General features: G+C 43.0%; 1 protein-coding gene across 2 annotated transcripts in view; it reads left to right on the top strand.

Annotated features, from left to right (window-relative positions):
- The window catches only part of LOC147181162 (zinc finger protein 521-like), a 205,092-nt gene that overhangs the window by 150,635 nt on the left and 32,929 nt on the right, over window positions 1-21,528 (top strand). For both annotated transcript variants that reach the window (XM_086082040.1, XM_086082038.1), the window contains exon 9: window positions 16,863-16,994. In XM_086082040.1, the coding sequence (XP_085938166.1) occupies window positions 16,863-16,994 (132 nt within the window). The remainder of the gene's footprint in view (window positions 1-16,862; window positions 16,995-21,528) is intronic.

Below are 21,528 nucleotides of genomic sequence, written 5' to 3'. Positions count from 1 at the left end.
AGCCTTCTGTATGCTCTAGCATAAAAAAACACATCTCAATACGTCTTTGGGACACTTAAAACATTGACAATAGAACGTATTCATATGTTTTTGGGAACAAATGAGTTAAATACGTTCAAACGTACTCGCAAATATGTTCAAACCTTCTCGCCAGTCAAAAATGATTACTGAACATTGTCAGTTTCACGCTTCCGTAAATAGCACTTAACCAAACTTGTGAGCTGAGTCCTGCGGTGTAAATCCAGCTCGCTCCTTGTTTTGCACATCACCTTCCACCTCTCACTTTCCTTCCTCCCACCTCCACATCCCTGCTATGAAAAATGTCAAATGTAGTCAGATATTTTTGTGTGTGCTGGGACGAGGATGCAGCGGAAGCATCACACTGGAGCATCAGCATCAGATATTTCTGTGAAAGTAACAGAAATGTTTGAAGGTGTTGTCACAAGCTCACAGGTTCCAGCTGTTTGTGTGCGCCGGTGGGACACTACGCCTTCTCCCCACTCACTAGCACCACCTCCTTGCACTCCCTTCCTGCTATTGTTGTCTTTTTTTATTCTGACTTATTTCTCTGCTCGGTTTGTTATCACTTTCATTGCACTTAAGCATCTTAGGGTGACTGTTTTCTGTGGTTTTGACAGAGGAGCTCTGCGTTGTAGTTAAAATTAGAGGAGCGTTCTGTCATCTCCTTGAAGCGCCGGGGAGTCTGTCAGTCACCGCCGCGGTGTGTTTTAATCATCTCTGTCCCACTTGGTGAGGCGCTGACGGTTCGAGCGAGGGTTCCCTCCCCTGGACAATACCAGCATGCTCCACTCGCATCCGCTCTGATGTGAGACGCAGCCACCAGTTAAGAAACGCGAGACGTCTCTTCCGCGGCTTAATCCTGCAAACGCAATTGGGGAAATGGATCCACGTCTGGTGAAATTTCAAGACGCATCACAAGCGCGTTTGAAGGCTTTTTTTTTTGTTGTTGTATTTTTTTGTGATCTTTCCATACGCATGACAAGTGTGAGAAGATTGGCAACAAAATAGCAAGAATTTGTCACTTTTTTAAGGGAACAGAGCGGATAAAAATCATCAAAACAGGCGACATCTTACAGGCTTAATGACTGAGGTCTCCCCCCTCGCGAGCTGTAATAATAGTGCGTTGTAATTCCATAGCCCTTTTAATGATGCTCAAAGGGATTGAATAGACATTTCTTTGTAGAGCAAAGTAGGTTAGATTTTCAATAATGCGACGGCGCCGATGCGGATGCACTGTAGCTAAGTTAGACCATAGATTTCGCTAACCCGCAATTGCACGCGCAGCCGTTGCCGCTCGTTCCCCCGTTAACCCCCGGCACTCGCCTGAGTTTGCTCCCTGCAGACCTCTCCAGAGATACTGCCTCTCATTTTCTGAGAGCTTCATCTGACAGTCTTAATGGACAAGTATTCTCTCCGCGAGGCCAGGAGAGCTCTTGTTGGAAATACCACCGTGGGCCAGTCTGGCCTAAGTACTTCTTCCTGCTCGCCTCGTCTCAGGCCCACCTAAGATTGTGTTTATGGCAGAGAAATTAAATGGCCGTGAACACAAAAGAAGGAGGGGAGGGGAGGGGCTTTTTTTTTTCTTGAGATTTTAATCAAAAGATTATTTACTGCACTGTGCAAGTCTTTGTTTTTGAGGGCCTTTTTTCACCACACTCATTTTGAGAATATTCCATTTCGTTGTAAACAAAGTGGGGAGCTAATTCTGCAGTCACAGAGGACTGTTTTTGTTTTGTTTTTTCGGAGGCTAAATCATTGACTTTATATATATATATGTGGTGCTGTAAGGCACCCCCTCTTTTTAAAGATGGCTTCTCGCACTCCTCTTTCAAACCATCTGCCTTCTCTGTCCATTTTTAAAACTGAATGAAACTGAATATGAACTCATTTGCTCACAAAAATGTATAAAAACATTCTGTTTTAAATATTGCCATGGTCCCAAAAACATATTTATGTTTATTTAGTTTTTTTTTTAATGCTAGAGCATACAGAAGTCTTGGATGCAGCCTTTGAACTGAATAAGTCGCTTAAAGCAATGGTAGTATTACAAAAACGTCCAGCAGGTGGCAGCAGAGTATGAGCTCAACCAGGGCCATGTTGCAAAATGGCTCTTTTCCCCAGTGTTTTAAACAGATGTGTGAATAATGATGAAAATTTGCTAAATTCTAATGCTAATTGCTGCAAAACGGAAACAGATAGAAATATACTTTTTTTCCTGATGAAAGACGAGACTAATCTTACTTTTGGTAGATTCCATGTTTTTATAGCAATATGACACAATAGTCTGTGGGCCTTGCAAAATCGGTCAAAATCCAGTAAAACAGCCGGGAGCGAAGGGGGTTGGTCCAGTGAAAACTGAAAATGGCTGGGAGTGTGAATGAGTTAATCAGGGAGTTTCCACTGATCAACGTATTGACCTACAAACCCTCTCTGCAAGTCATCTTAACGATGGTCGTTTGCATCCCAAAATAATTATATCATTCTTGGTGGTAGGGCGTGCCTCCAAATTGGTCGTCTTCTAAGACAAACTGAGCAGTCCAGTTGCGGTCCTTTTAATATTCTGAGGAAGTAGTAGCCGAATTTGGCCCAAACATTTTCTAGGCAGATTGTTTACAATAACTTATTACTCGTAACGCTCCCTACAGCCCAAGATAATCACTCAGAAAAATCTTCTGGAGAGACTGATTTTAATCGGAACAGAGGGAAAAAATATCAAATTTGGACTGAATTTTTTGTGTGTATTCTGTGTACCCCACTTTACACAAACCTCCTAAAGCCAACATGGTTTTTTTCGCTGTTCTGTATAAACCCCACGGATACACTAATATTTGATACGCCAGGATTTGATGATGAGGTATGATCGCATTCACAACTATGAACAAAGCCTTAGTCTTCAATAATCCACCTATCATGCAGAGAAAAGCCACACAAAGACTGTGCGAATATGCAAAATCTACACAAGAAGACCGAAGATGGCATTTGTACCAAGAATCTAAGACCTGCAAAACAGAGATACAAATCGTTCCAATCTGCCCGATAACACAATGCACGTGACATTTCCCTGTTTTCCAATTGTAGTCTCACGGCTAAACAAGAGCCGACAGAAGACTTTTTATGAAGAGCTTTATTTTGTGAAGTCATAATATTAGCCCTCTAATTGTGTGTAGAGATTGTACATTATTATAATTTGGTGTGACAACATCACCTAATTGAGCTTTAAGCAGAAGGAAATTGTTCCTACCAGTCCCCTAGTAATTAGCGTGGCCGCCTTCTTTTGTCCACCCAGCCATTGATTGTAGTCTATGTGAAAGAAGAAGAAAAAATATACATCTTTTGAACCTCTACTAACTCCATCCTTGGAGACGCCATCAGAAAAGTCAGTCCTGGTGCCTAAACCCACAGTTGGTTTTAGCGTAATGAAATGTATGTCGTGTCTCTGGCTCCCTCTTTTCCCGCCCCCGTCAGACCCCATGGAGGCACAGCGCCTTTGACAGTGACTTCCTCTGAGCTGATCTTTAGCCCCTTCATGTCCAATTGACTATTTCAGGACATCCCTCCCTATAAATTTAAGGTGGGCTCAATCGTTCACTCACGCTTCCCAGCGTCGACTTGAGAGGCGGAATAGACAATGATGTGGCAGGCCTTGGCCTTGAGCTTAAGGGAAAACCTACCAGGGGTGTAAGTACACCCCCCCCCCCCAAAAAAAAACCCCATATAAACTGTTGTGTATGCCTTAAAGAATTTTGTTGTTGTTGTAGCCTCGACCAAGTTATGCACACTGAATTTGTTATTTTTGTTGTACTGCGTATTATGTTTAATCTCAATCTGTTATCAGGAGTCAGTGAAAACTACAAAGTCAAATGCCACCCACAACCTTGTTAAATTTGGAGTTCAACAAATTATTTTTTGTATACACAATATGCCTCAACAGTAACAAACAAAAAGAAAAACTTGTAGTTCACACAAACTGTCAGGAAATCTTGTGAGTTTAGCATTATCTCCGAAAGTTTTACTTTTTCGTTGACTTTAATGCCACAAAAGAATCCCAGTGACAGGAGGACAATTGTACTGATGTAGGCCTACCTTTCCTGGCACACAGGAAAGGGTCAGACTGTTCTTTACAATATTTTACCTATCAGACGCTAAGGTAAATAGCATGTAACTGCAAGCTTCATGACGAGCAACGAGCCAGCTGCCATGTATCCAACAAGCATTTCCCAAGTATGAATAGTTTTACTTTATTTTAGCCTTTCATTCTTAATAATGTATTTATTTATTTATTTGCTTCTATGACGATTAAGAATTATATATTAATATTCACCCAAAGATTAATAATGGGGAAGAATTCAATCAGGTTATTTATTTATTTGTATGTTTATTTATTCATTTATATTATTTCTTTTTTTTCTTGGATGTCAACCAGCATACAATATTATTTATGATTTAGGACTATATATATATATATATATATATATATATATATATATATATATATATATATATATAATGACATTAGAAATTAGGGCTTCATTCCATTGAGGCCATGTTCTTGTTCAAATATATATATATATATATATATATATATATAATTGGGGCGGAATCATTTTGAAAAATAATCTAATTGTGTCTGTCTTTTTCCCTGCTTACCAACCGAGTAAAATGAAGAAGAGGTTTTTTTTTATTTTTCAAAAATTGCTTTGTGATCTGAAAATTGCATTCTACATTGTGAGGTTGATTATAATTATATGTATAGTGTGCGTACAGGGCAATGTACCTTGTAACCATCCTGAGCAACTGGCAGGACAAAGTTAATGATCTTATAAATACACACAGTTAATGCTCAAAATATTTGAACAAGAACATGGCCTCAATGGAATGAAGCCCTAATTAATGTCATTGTATCTATTGTACTATTAACCAACTTATTATGCTAGAAAACGTACTCTGTATGTTTTCTTCAATAATAATACTTTCAGCTAATGGTTAACACATGCAAAGAATAACTTGCATGTGTACACTGTGTATGTTCATGAGGTTGTGATTTGCCAGAAGCGTTTTTGCGGGTTGGTGATTGTGCCTTTTATTCCCAGCGTGCGCCGAACATGGATATTACAGCTTGTAGCCAGCGTGAACGTCGGCCATATGCAAGGTAGCACGCGAGCGAGAGGGCCGCCTCTTCGGCGCGCGAGTACCCGCTGTGTGTTCAGAGCTCTCGGCACCAGCAGGGTGCGCCATTCCAATTTAGCCATCAGCCGTGGAAGTAGGGGGTAACGACGCGGGGTTTCACAGGCGAGGCGCGAGATTACAAGTCAGGAGACTCCTGCATAGAGGTGATGAGGACTCGGAGGCCGGAGGGGCCCGGTGTGGGGAGTTGGAAAGACGGAGTTGACGCCTCCCTAAAATCCACGGGCTCTGTGTTTTGAAGGCGAGCGCTGCCAAGCTGCACATCTGTTTGACACCAGACTACGTGGTATGGCAGTCAGGGGCTGTCTGTCCTTATTCGCATCTCCTCCCTCTGTCTAGCGCGGAAAGAAAATCAGGATAAATCTCTTTGAAAGCTTGAGTTGCCTGAAAATGGAGTATGCAACTCGTGGAGGGCAAGGCAGTTTTCTTTATATAGCGCATTTTATACACAAGGTGCTTCACATAATTAAAAATACAACATTTAAAAGTATTCCCAAACAAAAGAAGTACAGATAATTTTTTCCCCCGTTTTAAACAGATTTGTTAATAATGAAACTTAGCTGTATTCTATTGCTAATTGCTGCAAAACTGAAACAGATAGAAGAAGAAAAAATTCTGATAAAAGAAGAGACTAATCTTTCTTTTGGTAGGTCCCATGTTTTTATAGCAATGGAACACAATAGTCTGTGGGCCTTGCAAAATCAGTCAAAATCCAGTAAAACAGCCAGGAGCGAAGGGGGTTGCTTCAATGAAAGGCTGGGAGTGAATGAGTTAATAAAGTCTATTAAATACAGGCTATTTTATTTGGAAATGATTTCTCCATTTTAGAAAGATTTAGAATTTGAAAACTAAGTTGGGGACCAAAAATTGACTGACTAACACGGACATCTAATAGGTATGTTTGTTTATTGTCAACTGGAACGTTTGAGGTGGCCTATATCCCACTTCCCCAGAATGCAGCATTAGTGATGGCATTGTAAAACGGTCTCAGCGGTTACCTCAGACCCTTTGCTCGCTCAGCCCGTGCTTGAGCGTCGGCCAAATCCATTGCGGTTCCTCCAGAGGCCTCCTAGGCCTGTCTGGGAGAAGGGACATTCCGTGCAGCATAAGTCATCCTCTACTCCCTGCCATGAGTTAATTATATGCAGGTGTTCGCCTTTCTCCGTTTTTTTGCTGTCGATCCAATAAAAATGTGATGGTAAGTGTATACAGACAGAGAAAAGAAGAGAATAGAGCACTAGGTGGTGCTGGTGGTGGTGGTGGTGGGGGGGGAGGGCTGAATGTGCTGTGTGAAGCAAATGATTGCCCCCATGTAGATTCATCAGTTCTCCCGACTGGATTAAGGAAGGACCTTTCTAATGAAGTTCGCCCCGTCAAAATGAAGGGAATAATTCTGATTTAGCTGAGGTAATGAACTTCCCCCTCTCCAAGAGAGAGCCACACCGTGGGGCGACGAGAGAGTGCGAGCTCGGCGGTAGAATCGGAGGGGAGGGCGATGGGAGAGTGGCAGTGAGACAAGACAAGGAGAGAAACATGGTGTGAGGAAGCAAGGTAGAGAATGAGAGAAAAAAATTATGCAAAACGCCTGTCTGGTATTTGCTGAGGTGTATTAAATTTCCAGTGCGGGCGCCCGTGTTATATAAAATTATGCAAATGTCTGGCGGCCCGCTGCGAACGGCAGCTTGCTGGTCCTGAGCATGCGTGGCTGGCCGCTACACGGAGCGCACTCAGTGGGACTCAGCTTTTCTATTAAGGAAAACCTCTAGACACCTGATGATGAATACTCTGCCGCCAAATGTTCCCCTCTTTTTTTTCCCTGCCGAAAATATGAGCGCTTTCCTAAATGACTTTGGAGATCCCGGCGTGGCGCTCGGCGGCCTGCGTCGAGCAAGAGGGGGGAAGGTGGTGGTGGGGGAAGTGGAGGGTCCCTCTGCAGCAGGCTAGGGGAGTCAATTAAGGCAAGCACTGATAATTATAAGCCGGCGGAACGTAGGGGCTGGCTAATTGTACAGAGTTCCATGCGGCGAGCCCAGCCAAGGGGCCTCTCTGCAACGCTCCCCCTTCCCTGATCCTTTGTGTGGACCACAGAGCCAGTGGAGCTGCGTACCTCAGCCTGACAATACTGCATTGAGACTTGCGAGAGGAAAAAACAGACAGGCATGAGCCAGTAATTAACTTTTTACATTCAGGCCGCTCACCCACTTGAAAGAGACTCACTTAGACTCCCTCCTCAGTCTGTAGTTTGCTCGCCAGAAAACCTTTGTTTGGGATTTCAAGACTGTAATAATCCAGGAGACCTGAGTTCAAGTCAGGGGTGAGGGTATTGCTCCACACAAAGACCTGTGACAAATTGTATCAGAAGTGGGATGATTTAGGCCACCATGGTGTGCCCAGTTGGAAAAAAGTGACCGACTGTGTGTTTGAACCCAGAGAGGGGTGAAACAAGATTAGAAACGGGCACACAACCAACAACCTTAATTCAAACCTTAATTGTGTCTATTACTCCTATCAGTGTAATGGTTGATAGGACCTATAGACAGGTGACTCCCATGCGATGGAGCCCAGAGATGAGTGACTATGTAGAATGGAGCTCTTGTTAGTGTTCCGTCACAGTGTTTTGTCCGCAGTGTGGTTCTTTGGTGGTCAGTGTTTCAGAGTTTTCGAGTCTCCAATCTGGGTTGGGGGTAGTACCTCATAAAGTCTCTGGCAACTCAAGTAGGATAAAACGTTGTCGTTGGAAGGACTCGTCAAGCCCATGTGGGGGTGAGTAAAACGTGATTAAATGGAGGCATCTGTGACAGTTGAGTTCATAATGAGGTGCTCAGATAGACATAAAAAGCTAAAAGAGTTGAAGGGCTTTTCTTCATCTGTAAACGGTGGTATCGGAAGTGGAGCAGTTGAAGACACCTGTGGTGCGTTTTCGGATTAGGGCAGCTGTGATAGTCTGTTAGCGCTACAGCTTTGAGTGTTGCCTGGTACTGCTCAGACTATTGAAATTTATTAGAATGGACATAAATTAAAATCCCAATTGAGGATATTACCCCATCTGCAGTGTCACTAGGACCCCTAGGGCAAGTACAGTAGTCTCCTTAGATCAAAGCAACATGATTACTGCTGGGCACTAGTAGTGAGAGTTTTGTATGCGATCTGGCAAATATACCAGAGAGGCATGGTTTGTGTTCAGTGAACAGATCAGAGGTAGGCAATTAAAAAAAATAATAATAATGTTGCTGGTCCATCATTGGTCAGCGCCATGGGCACCCTTCCATCATTGTCAGTCCATCATTTTTTCAAGACAAACCAAACTGTAATCATCATTTCATTTTAACCACGCTTCCGTTATCAGTTGGTCACTACTATTTTAGGACCGACAGACAAAAATGGGCATTCCGTCAGTCCATCATTCATCAACAAAACAAGCATCCATCAGTGACGGACTAAGAGGTCAATCGGTACTTGACCCGGTTAGTGATGATTACCACTTGTATCTTTGTGAACCCAGTTTGAGGGTTTTCCTTCTCAGCCTTTGGTGACAAACACTTTATCTGACCACAAAAGTCACAACGTCGTCACTTGACCTTTATTTTCCTAAAAATTAGAGCATTTAAGTGTGGAATGGGGTTTGTGTGGCTGCAGGGAGCTCCAGCGCTGCTTTTCTATCCACCTGATTGTTTGTCCTCAGTGGGCGTCTGTGCCTACCTAGTTTTGAAAACAACTTTAGGATTGATCTTGAAAGTGCTTGAATTATGTGCTTTTAATAAAAAACAAAGGAGTTAAACTTTTTCTCAAGCAACTCATTCGTAATGCTTCAGCAGCAGTGCTTCAGTTCAGACTAGAGGCTTCTATACACCAATCTGACGCCAGGAGTTGGAAAGTTGCCAGGCATCGATATGCACCGTCGTATATAAAGCACCAACGTAACGTTATAGCCGTTGATGAAGCGTCTGAGAGGCATTTTTGGCGGATGTTGAATCGTTTCGGACTGTTGTGACATTTGATTAGTCTGATTGGCTGTTAGCAAGCAAATCAGCGCATGGGGGAAAAGCAGGAAGTGACAAATGCGGATAAACAGTAAGCGATGAAAAGCCTATAATTTTCCCTCATTTTGCACCCTTCGCATTTCGACGTGTAATATTTGTATTATTTGGACAGAAGAATGAGATGATGTACAAAAAATAAGTGATGAATCCACAATGTTGTTGTTTTCGTTAACATGCTAGCGCTAGTAGCTAGCGCGTTCAGGGAAACTAGCTACTAACCCGAGATTCTTCACCTCGAATTCACAATTGATAAATGCACATAGCAACCAATAAAATCCGACAGTACGCAAGAAGGAAATGTTTTGAGAACCATCCTACTTTAGAGCATACGTTTTCAAGTCGTACGGGGCGGGCAGTATCGGCAAATGTTTGTAATCCAATCGATTCCACTAACCAAACGTTTTCAACATGTACGAGCTAAATCTTCTGCAAACGTCTTGCTTACACGATACCGTTAGAGGAAGCTGGGGGTGACATTCGTCAATAACAAAATAACATTTGGTGTAAACTCAATCGAAGCAAAGCTGACTTCACTGGAAAATTGCCCCACCATGAGAGGCGGGCTCGCGATCCCGTGACGTCAGTGAATACTATGTATAGTTTAGGAGAGACCGGCAATGTATGATATTACCGTTAGAGTGATGAAAGACAAACTATGGCAAGACATGGAAACACAAATGGATATCTAGATGTATAAGGAAGGTAGGATTTACTTTTATATCACACGATGCTCTGCAAAAAGCCTAAGGGTGTGCTTTGTATGGGAGTGAGTGAAACAGATAGCGGTTTGCATTGTTTTAATATCCCGCCCCCATAAAAAGCTTTCCGGTTGCCTTTTTATAACAATGAGAAATAGTGGCTACTGCCGCCAATGGTATGCGGGGGTATTACTTCTCATAAATACGAAGAAGGTACTTAATAGACGCCGTTTGTGTCTGTTGTGGTGTGTGTTTTCGTCATTTTTCCGGCGTGCTGTGCCGACAGTCAGCCTGTCGGCACATTGGCTAATGTCGGAATGATGTATAGAGGCCTTTAGGTTAGGTTAGGCTTTAGTTGGCTGGGAACCTTTCTTTTAGTACATGTTTCTGTTGGGATTCATTTAGTGACAGACAGGTCAGCCATGTTGTGTTGTTTGTAGCTTTTCTATTTGAATGGTTGATAACCTACCTGAAGTGCAGAAAGGAATTGCAATGAATTACCCAAAATTGCACTAAGTTGTCATGCCCCTAGTGTACTGTTCCCATTCGGAGGGAAAATATCCAAGCAGTTGGTTAAAAAGGAGAAAGTCATCTCTGTTTTTGTCAAAAACTGTAAATCAAAAGCTGTACCAGGGGTCTAAAACCTTTTGTGACATCCATTCAAGCGTTACGCATGTTTATGTCGACACCGAAGAAGTGTCATCTCGGGCTTGTTCTTGTAGCTGGGGAAACGCTGCGGGCCGGCAAACGTGGGCTGATCTTAGCAGGAGCCCTGCTCTGCTCTGATTAGCACCATCAACGAGCCGCCATGCATCAGAGCCGACATTCTCCTAGAGACGTGTTACCCCAGAATTCTTTGCTCTCGCTGAGCAAGGGTGTCTCCACCCCTAGCGTGTCAAAGCTTCACCCTCCCTTTTCCCCCTGGAGAACACAGCATCAAGTATGCAATGAACCTGGGGCCCTGACATGAGGGCTTTGGTACCTCGCTTCGCTTCCACTTTTCCTTCACACACACTAAAGATTCCTTTTACATGCCCACTTCCCCACCGGCAAAACGCAGCAGAGCTTCCACTTTGAGTTCTTTGAATTGCTTTGATTTTCTTTTCTATTTGTCTGATACATTAATTCAGTGATCGAATGGGGGGGAAACTTAAAGGTACCTCGATTTAATCTCGTTCTTTCATTGCCATATTTTGCACTTGCTTTCCTCCGTCCGCTCCTAACTGTGCAGACAGGAAATAGATATTAGCAATGTGCCCCGCCGGCCCCGGTTCTCCAATCAGCTTTAGTCCAGAGGGGGTATATCCCTTTGCGCTCCCACCCACCATCTTCCTTTCTCCCCTATCCGCCGCATTCCCCCAGCCTTAATGGGCTCTGTCGTACTTCAGAAATTAGTTTGTTTCTATGAGCAGGGCTTCTACCTCAGGAGAGCACATCACACGGAGGTGGAGTCAATTTGTATTCACCCATAATTCCCTGGGCCTTAATCACTCTGATTTTCCCCCCATTATCTGTTAATGGATAGTTCCCGCGGAGAGAAGAGAGAAGTAAACCCACCTACTGTTTACAGGCCTAAAGCTGTCGACTGTGCTAGCATCAATCCCATAGAGGCTTGCACATACAACAGAAAATACGGCGAAACCCAAATCTTCCAGCCTTATTAATTGAGAACTCCTATATCAGGCAGGAAATTATGAGACAGATGGTCGGCCGGAAAGTAAACTAGCTAAAGGTGAAATTGCTCATAAACAGGATGGCAGGGAAAGGTTGGCTATTTGAAACGCAGGGAATCTCATTGACCTGTTTTGTTCGATTAGACCTCTTTTAATTTCTAGGGTGCCCTCAAAACAACCCACTGCTGCCTACTAAATATTCCCAATTTTCTCCCTCCCTTGTTTACTCATTACTTTTGGCAAAAGAGTGCCTTGATTGATGTCCTTAATATCATTTGGGTGAGCTGCATTGGCCACACAAGCAGAGCAGGCTTCAGAGCACAACACAGCAGCGATTAGCATAAATCCATCTTGACTCCCAACACCAAATGCTTCAAGTAATTCTGAAAATAAAACATTGAGCTGACGCGTTAGAAAGGAGAAATTGTTTGGGAAAAGACTGGAACTTTGGTAGTAATTGGAAAAATTATCTGTTTTATTTAGAAAAACAAATAAAACATGAGCAGAATAGTGATTCCTCATCTAACAAGCCAGTGTTTTTTGATGAAACAAGCAAACTTCACGCTTTTTTAGTTGAGTAAAAAAATATTGTCACATTCTGATATGAAAGAGCCACTTTTTACGAGCTTGATATTGTCTTAGTATCGAAACCCAATCTGAAGCAATGGCTGTCCACTATCATCAATAAATGCTAGGAGTTACATCAAGTCAGGGTTTTGTTTGGTTTGGTTTTGGGTTATGGTTTGTGCTGGGGTGTTTGGGCTAGCACAGTAGTTAAATAGTTAAAATATTGATTTAGTCAGGGTTCGTTCAAGGTCACAAAGCCGTTTGCCAGACGTTTGCCAACAGTTTTAATCGTTGCCGACAGTTTTTCATTGCAACAAGAAAAACCATGAAAATTGTTTGAGAACGTTTGCAACTTTGAACGACCATGACGAACTCCCATGAGAAATCAACATTCACAAAGGTTCACCCCTCTATTACGGTCTTTAGGCTTGGTTAGGTTGTTTTGGTTATTGTTAGGGTTTTAGGAACTTGGTTTGCGTTAGCTTACTTGGGTTGGTGTTTATGGTGTCACAGTTTGAGTTATGGTATTGGTTTGGATTGGATTATGTTTTTTGATTATTGTTATGCGGTTAGAGTTTTGGGGGGTTTCGGTTGTTAGCATTATGTTGTAAGAGTTGGGATTTAATGAACACGTAAAAAACAAAAACAAAAAAAAACAATTTGCATAAACAGGGTTTTGTTAGGTTCAGGATTTGAGGGTTTGGGTTACAGTTTGAGTTAGGATGTTTGGCGCTTTGGAGTTGCAGGGTTTTGGTTAGGGTGTTAAGGTTACAATTTAGGAGTGGATTATGTTTAGCAAATAAGGGATTATAAATGAGCATTCTCAAACTCAAAGTGCCCCGCATTTGTATTAGCTCAGTAGAGCATCGGTGGCCTGATCTGTGGTGTTGGAACCAAATGAGAGTCTTTAATTAATTGCGCTGCATGTACTTAATTATTAACTGGAACATCTTTAGTTACTTTAGTCTTCTTTACTCACTGTCAGTTGATCCGCTCCCAAGCAAAAAAAAAAGACGTGTCTATTGAATTCACAAAGGCTTCAACTTCTGCGTTAGCCTTCCAGAATTGACTATGCAGCAACTCCTGTCCTATTACATAAAGGATTTACTAAACCATGCAAGCCCGAGAGCGGAGAGCTCCAGCTCCCCAAACAACCTTCAACGGCACATGAACTTCAGCCTGGATGAAAAAAAGTAAACAGCGAGAAGAAATAAAGACGATTCTTTCTTTCTCTTCTCCCGCTTCTCGTCCCCTCGCATGGGAGGGATATTAGCCGTTTGTGTTTTAAGGAGCTGTGAAATACATAAAGCATGAGCCCCAGGAAGGCGAGGCCCTGTGGATATGCAGATGGGCTTACTTTTCTGGTGTCAGAGATGCTTAGAGGGAGCAAGCCCGGGAGAAGTCGTCATCTGAAGGATTTTTCTTAGCAGTGCGCAGGGACACGGTGATGGTAGCCCACGACACTCCAGGGACTCCCAAACGGGGAATGGGAGGAGGATGCTGACGGCCCCCCGTGGACTTGGGACTGTGTTTCGAGTCTGTGCAGTGCCACCATGCAATCATGGTGTCTTGTAAGGGGAGAACAGGAAGTGACTTCAGCCCAATAAGAGAGAAGGGGAAGATCTAGTTCATCTAGTTAGCTTGCTCCTCAGAGTCTGACTTGATGCGCAGTATTCCTTTTTCTTTTCTTTTTTCTTTTCTGAGATAACTCAGTATTGTTCATTCGGTAATCTTACTGATTCCACATGTCATCATCATTGCTCTCTCTTTTTTTCTCTCTCTTTTTCTTTTTTTGCATGTGCGGGTGTGTGTGTGTGTGTGTGTGTGCATATATGCGTGCGTATGAGTGCGTGCTCATTAATTCACCTAAAACCTATTAAAAATACCATACCGTTCACCTAAACCGAATGCTTCAGAATCCAGCTAGTTGAGAAGTCATCAGGAGACCCAAGGAAGGATCAAAGAAAAGAAAGAAAAGTGAAATCCAACACCAACCAGACATCACCTACTACCCGCCGGGTTACCAACCAGAATCTTTCACCAACCCCATAAAAAACATCTAAATCCCAACAAATTCGGGAGACCTCAAGAGATCAAAAGAAAGACTGAGGAAAGGAAGGAAGGATAGATGAAGCAGATTGAAAATATACAAATAGACGCCCCACAAATGCTTTTATAATTTCGTATAGATGTGACAAGGTGGCCAATCACAAATTTTGTCAAAGTGAAGTTCCTCAACTCACTTCAGAGTTTCTTGGAATGAAAATTCCATGAGATACCAGCAAAGTACAAGTTTTTGTCTAAGAGGAACTCCTCAACTCATTTCATCGTAGTTTCTAGGCACCAAGAGGCCATTAGATGGTGGCAAAGCAGTACCTCAGTTGCTTTGGGCTAAGCACAAAAACAGCAAATGGGTGTTTTTAGTAAATACCAGAGGATAGTGACCCCCCCCCCCCCCCAAAAAAATGTGCGACTACTGACCCATGAATATGTGGGTGTTCACTGTACAACCTCAGGGGCGCTCAGCTCTAGTGGTTCCACTGTATTTCTAATACCGTTTGTTAGCCATAGCACCCAGCTGTTTATTTATTTTACGTAACACAAATTACATAACCCTTTTTAAAAATAAACCTCCAAATGGAAGGGCCATGGGTGACGATGCTTACTCCACTGTTGGATTAGTTCACAGGGACGAAAGGCGTTGCATTCTTTGCTGCATTCTTGCAACTTTGCCTCCATGCAGCTGCTCCCGAACACACGCACGTCCACGGGTCAGTCGGGCAGGTGCGGAGGTTTCTGCATAATGAAGCAGGGCAGCAGGTCCGACGGGAGAGCGTTGTGCGCCGGGGTCAAGCGAGGGGCTGCGCATATGGCGGCGGCATAGATGAGTGAACCCTGCAGCACGCTTGACCTCAGCATACTCCCCAACGCACATACACACACGAGCCAAGTGAATGATGATCAAAGAGGGCAGACGTGCTCGTGCTGACTGGCTGGATAAGCTGGCGCTACGCTCCTCCTCCCCTTCCTCCTCCCCTTCCTCCTCTTCAGCTGATGCCGGCTGCTCCACTCAGACCTATATTTAGGTTGCGCTAGCTCATCTGTCAAATGCGCCGGTTGCAGCAAACAACACTTTTGCCCCATTCCAAACTGTGATTGGCCTAGCTTTTTGTAACCGCGTATACCATTAGCAACCTGGTAGCTTGCCATGTCACGCTGCACAATCCATCTATTATTAAGTGGAAACTTCGACTTCATCTGTCAAATAGGTTACTTTATATGTTTTTAAACTGTGAATGGCATACCTTTTTGTATGCAGTCATGTTAGCCCTGCTAGCTTATTGACATTGTCCTCAGTCCTGTACTACGTCCCCTGTAGCCTCACGATCCACAAATTGACGGCAAACTAACATTACATGCGCTATATCTGGTCACGACACGTACCATTTTTTTTTCAAATATATTTTTAATAAATTGTCTTGAAAACTTCTTGGGTGGTGGCCCACCCAAGTATTAACTTGGTGTGGGAAACACTGAGTCTTGTCCACTTCTACAACTCCATCACTGTTATCATTAACGTTTAATCACTCATTGTGTATGTTGTTAGGTTGTTGTTAGCTGGCATTTTTATCTAGATAGGAAACGTTTTAAGTTGTTGTGTCATGTTCATGTGTTCATTTCAAAGCTAACATGCTACTGATAAGCTTTACATTGTAACTTTTATTAGGACACAGAAAGGGGGCCGGCCGGGTTCATTTGCATTGAAATGCACAAAACAGTTCAATTTATCTCGCCTTTTACTTTGCCTCCACGGGTATCTTCCTTCTTCTGGTATCGACATCATGTGCTGGTCACTTGCTTTCACAGACCTTGGATAAACCCTAATGATGCGTCCCCGGTGTATCCATCCTTCCTGTAGCAATAGATGACCAGGGGGAGTTTAATCGAGATGCAGTCTGGCCCCATAACAGACTATATAGGCCCTTTTATCGACATGCTGGAGATGGGTCGTTCTGCACAAGGCTGACTCGGCAAGATTTTTTGTGCTGGAAAATGAATGTGCGTAGTTTGTCTGAATGATTTAAGCCAAGTGGCAAATTGATGTGTTCCAATGTGGCATAGCAGAGAGGATAAATGGGGCATCTGTGCTTTTCTGGGCTGAGATGTCATCCAAGTTGTAAAGGAGAGATGTGCTGGTCTACGTGAGATGAGTTTTGGTGCCATTAATAACTTTAATGAAACATTTTTGAATTATTGGTTGTAATTCATCATCAAAATGTCATCTTTTTTCTTATGAACATTGAAATTTTGAGAGTTCATATTTTGACGATTAGTTTATCCATTTCTTGAAAGCACTCATTAAAAACATCAATAAACTCAATATTTTTCTTGTGTGACTTGTTCACAATGCTGTATAATTATAATCCTATTTAATTATAACACAATTATATTTGATTATTTCTCATTGCTGATTGGCTGGGAGAAATATACCTCATTGTGAATCAAGTCAATTTGAAATTCCCACATTACCAAATATGGTCCATGTTTTATCATTTTGGTTCATGAGCGTCTCAAATATTTGCTTGTACATTCCCAAATGAAAGGTGAATTTTGAAGATCTAGTTGTGAGGTCTAGTTGCTTTGGTTCTTATTATTGTATTTGTTTTGTTGTCTTCCAGAGGAGGGCTTGAACCACGAATGCAAACTGTGCAGTCAGTCGTTCGACTCGCCGGCCAAGCTTCAATGCCATCTGATCGAGCACAGCTTCGAGGGGATGGGCGGGACCTTCAAGTGCCCCGTCTGCTTCACAGGTGTGTGTCATGTGTGTCGTAAAAACATTATATCAGAGAGAGAGAGAGAGAGAGAGATTATGTGAGTGACTGTAGACTCTTTCACTGGCCATCTTTCCCACCTCAGTGTCCAGTGTGTAAGATACTGATGCAGAGATCAGCTAAATCAGGGAAGGACAACTATACTCTTGAGTGGCCCCTTGATTAATTTCTCCCCAGCCACTCCAAAAGAAAAGGGGAAAAAAAGGAAAATATATATTTTTCTGGTTTCTTTTTTACAAAATTGGGTATATAATTCGGGGAAAATGAGAAAACTCCCAAACATGAAAAACTATTGCAAAAAGAAAAGAAAAAAAGCAAATCGGTGGTCGACTGTAGTTTTAAGTTGTTGCGAAAATTGCATCCCTGAGTTGTAGGGTGGGGGGGGGGGGGGGGACAAGCAGCCATAAAGACAAAAAACTGTATTTTAAATATTTTTTCGGGGGTGTCAAAGTTAGTGCGTTAGTTTTTGGTTAATTTAAAGTTCCTTTAATACCACTAATTTTTTTTAACATGTGATTAATTACCGCACTTGGAAAGCCTGTACTGGGGGAATTCCAGTCGCAATGCAGCAGATATGTCCACGTCAAAATTAAGCAGAAATAAATGCAATAATAATGCATATATTTGTGGATCCTGGGATCAAGTAGTATTTTATAATCTAAAAAAAAAGCTGTCACCGTCTTACAAATGCAATTATGCCATCTAGTGGCAGAAAAATGCAAAAAAAAAAAACAGTACAGTACAGGGAGTCCTCAAGTTATGGCAAAGTTCCGTTCCTACGCTGGCGATTTAACCCGAATTTCGATTTAAGTCGATATTTACATCAAAATGCTTTGCACAGTAATTTTAAAAACATATTTGCGTGACCCGAAAGACGCCAAAACCAATATTTGGTGTTTCCGCACGGACATTCATTGCTGACGGACGGCTGAGCGGAGCTAATTCAAACTTAAACACGGAAATGTGACGCGCCTGATGGCGAGCCGACCGACTGATGGACGTCCGTTGCTGAGGTAACAACAACACAACTTTAATTAACTCTAAAATGGCGTGATTACTGTGGGAAATTAACGAAAAAGAAGGTGCTACAGACGAGGCACGGTCGCCGTAAAGTCAAAACGGCGTAGCTCGAGGACTCCCTGTACATCTTTTTAATTTTAACTCAATTTTATGAATTATGAAATTACTGTATCAATGACTAAAAGATGCAGCCATATTTGTATTAGTTTGTTTCCACTTTTTTGTTGACAAGAGTATGAAAACTTTATTTAGAACAGATATCTCCCCTAATTTTTTCATATTTGTTTTCACTCCTGGAGGCAGCACTTCATCACCAAGCTGTCAAATTCCCTTCATGTTGTGACATCTCAACAACAAGTTTTCATTCCCAATTGCAGTAAACTTTGCATCTCCAAGCAGTCTCGCTCGTGAGCGTTAAAATGTAAATGGGCTCCAAATGAGTTGGGAAAGGTCAAAGCAGGTGGTTGGACTAAAGCGGCGCGCGGTTCTGCTGCATGGCGCCTCCTTATTTAGTCCAATTGGTTTCCGCTATCGGGGCCTCAGAAAGTGTCAGGAGGCGAGAGGGGGAGGACGACATCATGAGGCAAGCGGAGGAAAAGTGGGTGGTGTTTGTGAGGGAGTGGGTGGGGGGGGGGGGGGAAGGACATGTGCTAATTGTGGATGGCAGTGGCGCTGATAGCTGTAATGATCTCATCTGTCTCTGTGCGTGGAGGTGGAAGGAGCGCGCTCCTCTCGAGAGAAGAGCGCCCTCCTTCAGTGTCAACAGGGTTAACTATCTCCATAATGAAATCTGCAAAGTCGTTAACTTGGGCTCTTCACTGTTATTTCTCCGCCTCAGCTCTTTAGTCTTCTTTTGCACTTTGGAAGTTCTCAGCTCATTTCCTTCTCTTTGCCCAACACACTTGCTACGTCAATTAACATCATTAGCTCCTTTTTTTTTACGTCTTCATCAACTATCCTCTTTGCCTCACGCGCTATTTTGGCTTTCACTCTCCTTTTAGCATTAGCCTATTGATATATATGCCCATCGCTCCCTGGCTGATGTGAGCGTTTAATATACAGAGCATGCCTCCTTCATCTTAGCCTTCATTTTCCTCCATCGACTTTGACGGACAGGCCCCCCCCCCTCCCCCCTCGTCACCCTGCTCTCCCTCCGCATTCATATCGATCACGGCGCACCAGACGGGTGGGTGGTTTGCTGAGAAGTGGAGGGCAGGGAGGGGAAGGTGCAGACCCTCAGGACAGTGGTCACAGACAGATGGGTTAAAGCCCTGAATGGACTCCGTGATTGTCAATGCTCACTAGTTTGAGCATTGTGGAAGTAGAGAAACATTGATATTGACGGTTGGCTTAACATGTTCAAAATTTCCTCGTGACATGAAAAAACGTTAAATCTCTAGGCAATGGCCTGGCGACCATTTAGTGAACGTTTAGCAAATGTTGTGAACTTGAACGAACCCTGACAAGAAATCAAGATTTGCTCGCGTAGCAAACGTTCGCCCCTTGGGCTTTACCCTTTTCCTGTGCTTCGCGACATTGTTAGGACTCACGAGGCTGTCTTCACGACAATGAGACAAAGTGTTTTGGCGAGCTGGCTGCTCATACTTGTATCAATGCTTCCGCCGGATAGCCGTTCTCATTCCGTCCTCACTTCCACGTGCTAGTGTTTTGTTTGCTGAGGGTCTGGAGCTGTTTTTTCTCCTCTTCCTTTCCTCATGGTTTTCTTTTCCTCTGAGAAACAGGGGCGTTGTTAAAGGTAACCCTGTGTCCCATTGTATATCGCCCCCTGTTGGTCATTGTTTTTCTATGTCTCTTCAACAGGTTTCGCCTGTTCCATTTCGTTCTGGTACAATGACAATAAAGCTATTCTGAATCTGATTCTGATTGTACCACCACCACCACAGGAGACAAAAAGAGGACAAATCTCACCCCAAAAAGTAGTGTGAGTCAAAGTAAGTCATAGATGAGGGGAGACAAACTAGAGGAGAAAAGGAGACACCAAAAAAAACTTGGGAGGAGGCTGAGAAGGTTGCAACCGGCAAGTTTGGATGTGAGATGAAAGTGTGGAAGAGGGGGTGGAGGAAGAGGAAGTGGGGAGGGAGGAAGGGTAAATGGAGAAAGAGAGAGAGGGAGAGCGAGAGAGGTCCACAAGCCCCTGGATGATGAGAGGGAGTCTGACTCTCCCAGGACACATTTGACAGGTTTCAGAAGTGGGGGAGCCTGCAGCTAGAAGTGTCTGCCTGCACCCTTAGGAGCCGCAGCCAGGCAGGCAGGGCTGCCGTGGAAATTGTGATTGGGAATATGCGCTTAAGACAAACAAAACAGAAGAAAGTCTGCCTGATGAAAGTAGCACACGTGTGTGTGTGTGTGTGTGTGTGTGTGTGTGTGTGTGTGTGTGTGTGTGTGTGTGTGTGTGTGTGTGTGTGTGTGTGTGTGTGTGTGTGTGTGTGTGTGTGTGTGTGTGTGTGTGTGTGTGTGTGTGTGCACTTGAAAAAGTATGACATGTTCTGCAAAGCTACAAAATTGTCACAAATACAGTACTTTACCGTATTTCCTTGAATAGTGGCCGTGCCTCTGATAGATAACTCGCCCACTGCATTAAGGCTTAAATAAATGAACACCTCCCTCAAATAGACACCTTTTTTTTCCCCGTCCATTCAATTTTTTATAACGTCGTCCTCATTAGGGTGGTGGGCGAGCTGGAACCCATCCCAGCTGACTGAGGCTGTATGAACTGTGTTGCTCGCCAAAAAAGCATCACCTATCAAGGCACAAATACAGTCTCTCTGAGGAATTCATTGCAAACAAAGAACTAGTCTCTAATCTCATGTGATCGGTACACAATATTGGGAGTCTTCATGTTCCTGGGAGCTAGGCATGCTATTAGTTGCTACGTTTCTCCGTAGCATGCATTTTTGGGTGGATACATTTTTTTTAACTGGTTTCTTAATATATCGGTAACATTGTTTAATATCATTCCAAAAATATTGTACAGTTGAAGAAATGGTAGTTATTACAAAAAATAGAGCAAAATAGATCAACCAGGGCCATGTTGAAAAAAAGCTCATTTACCTACAGTTCTAAACCGATTTGTGAATAATGATGAAACTTAGCTCTATTCTAATGCTAATTGCCGCAATACGGAAACGGATAGAAATATACTTTTTTTCCTGATGGAAGAAGAGACTAATCTTTCTTTTGGTGGGTTCCATGTTCATGTATAGCAATAAAACACAATATTCTGTGGGCCAAAATCCAGTAAAACAGCCGGGAGGGAAGGGGATTGCTTTAATGGAAATGGCTGGGAGTGAACGAGTTAATTATTACGTAACAATATAAAATTTGGGGACAGATTTTATGCAAGGGATCAAGTTGACACATGATTTGCTTTGCCAGCCCACATAAAATGGTGTGGCAGGTCAGATCTGACCCCCGGGCACCTGACACCTGTGCTTGAATTTGAAGTAATTATAGAAAAGTTTCCCCTTCTCCA

This window comes from Leptonotus elevatus, chromosome 1, assembly GCF_054856555.1.
Source record: "Leptonotus elevatus isolate MCC_2025b chromosome 1, RoL_Lele_1.0, whole genome shotgun sequence".
In the NCBI taxonomy this organism is placed as follows: domain Eukaryota; kingdom Metazoa; phylum Chordata; class Actinopteri; order Syngnathiformes; family Syngnathidae; genus Leptonotus; species Leptonotus elevatus.
This window is presented reverse-complemented; position numbering and strand designations above follow the sequence as displayed.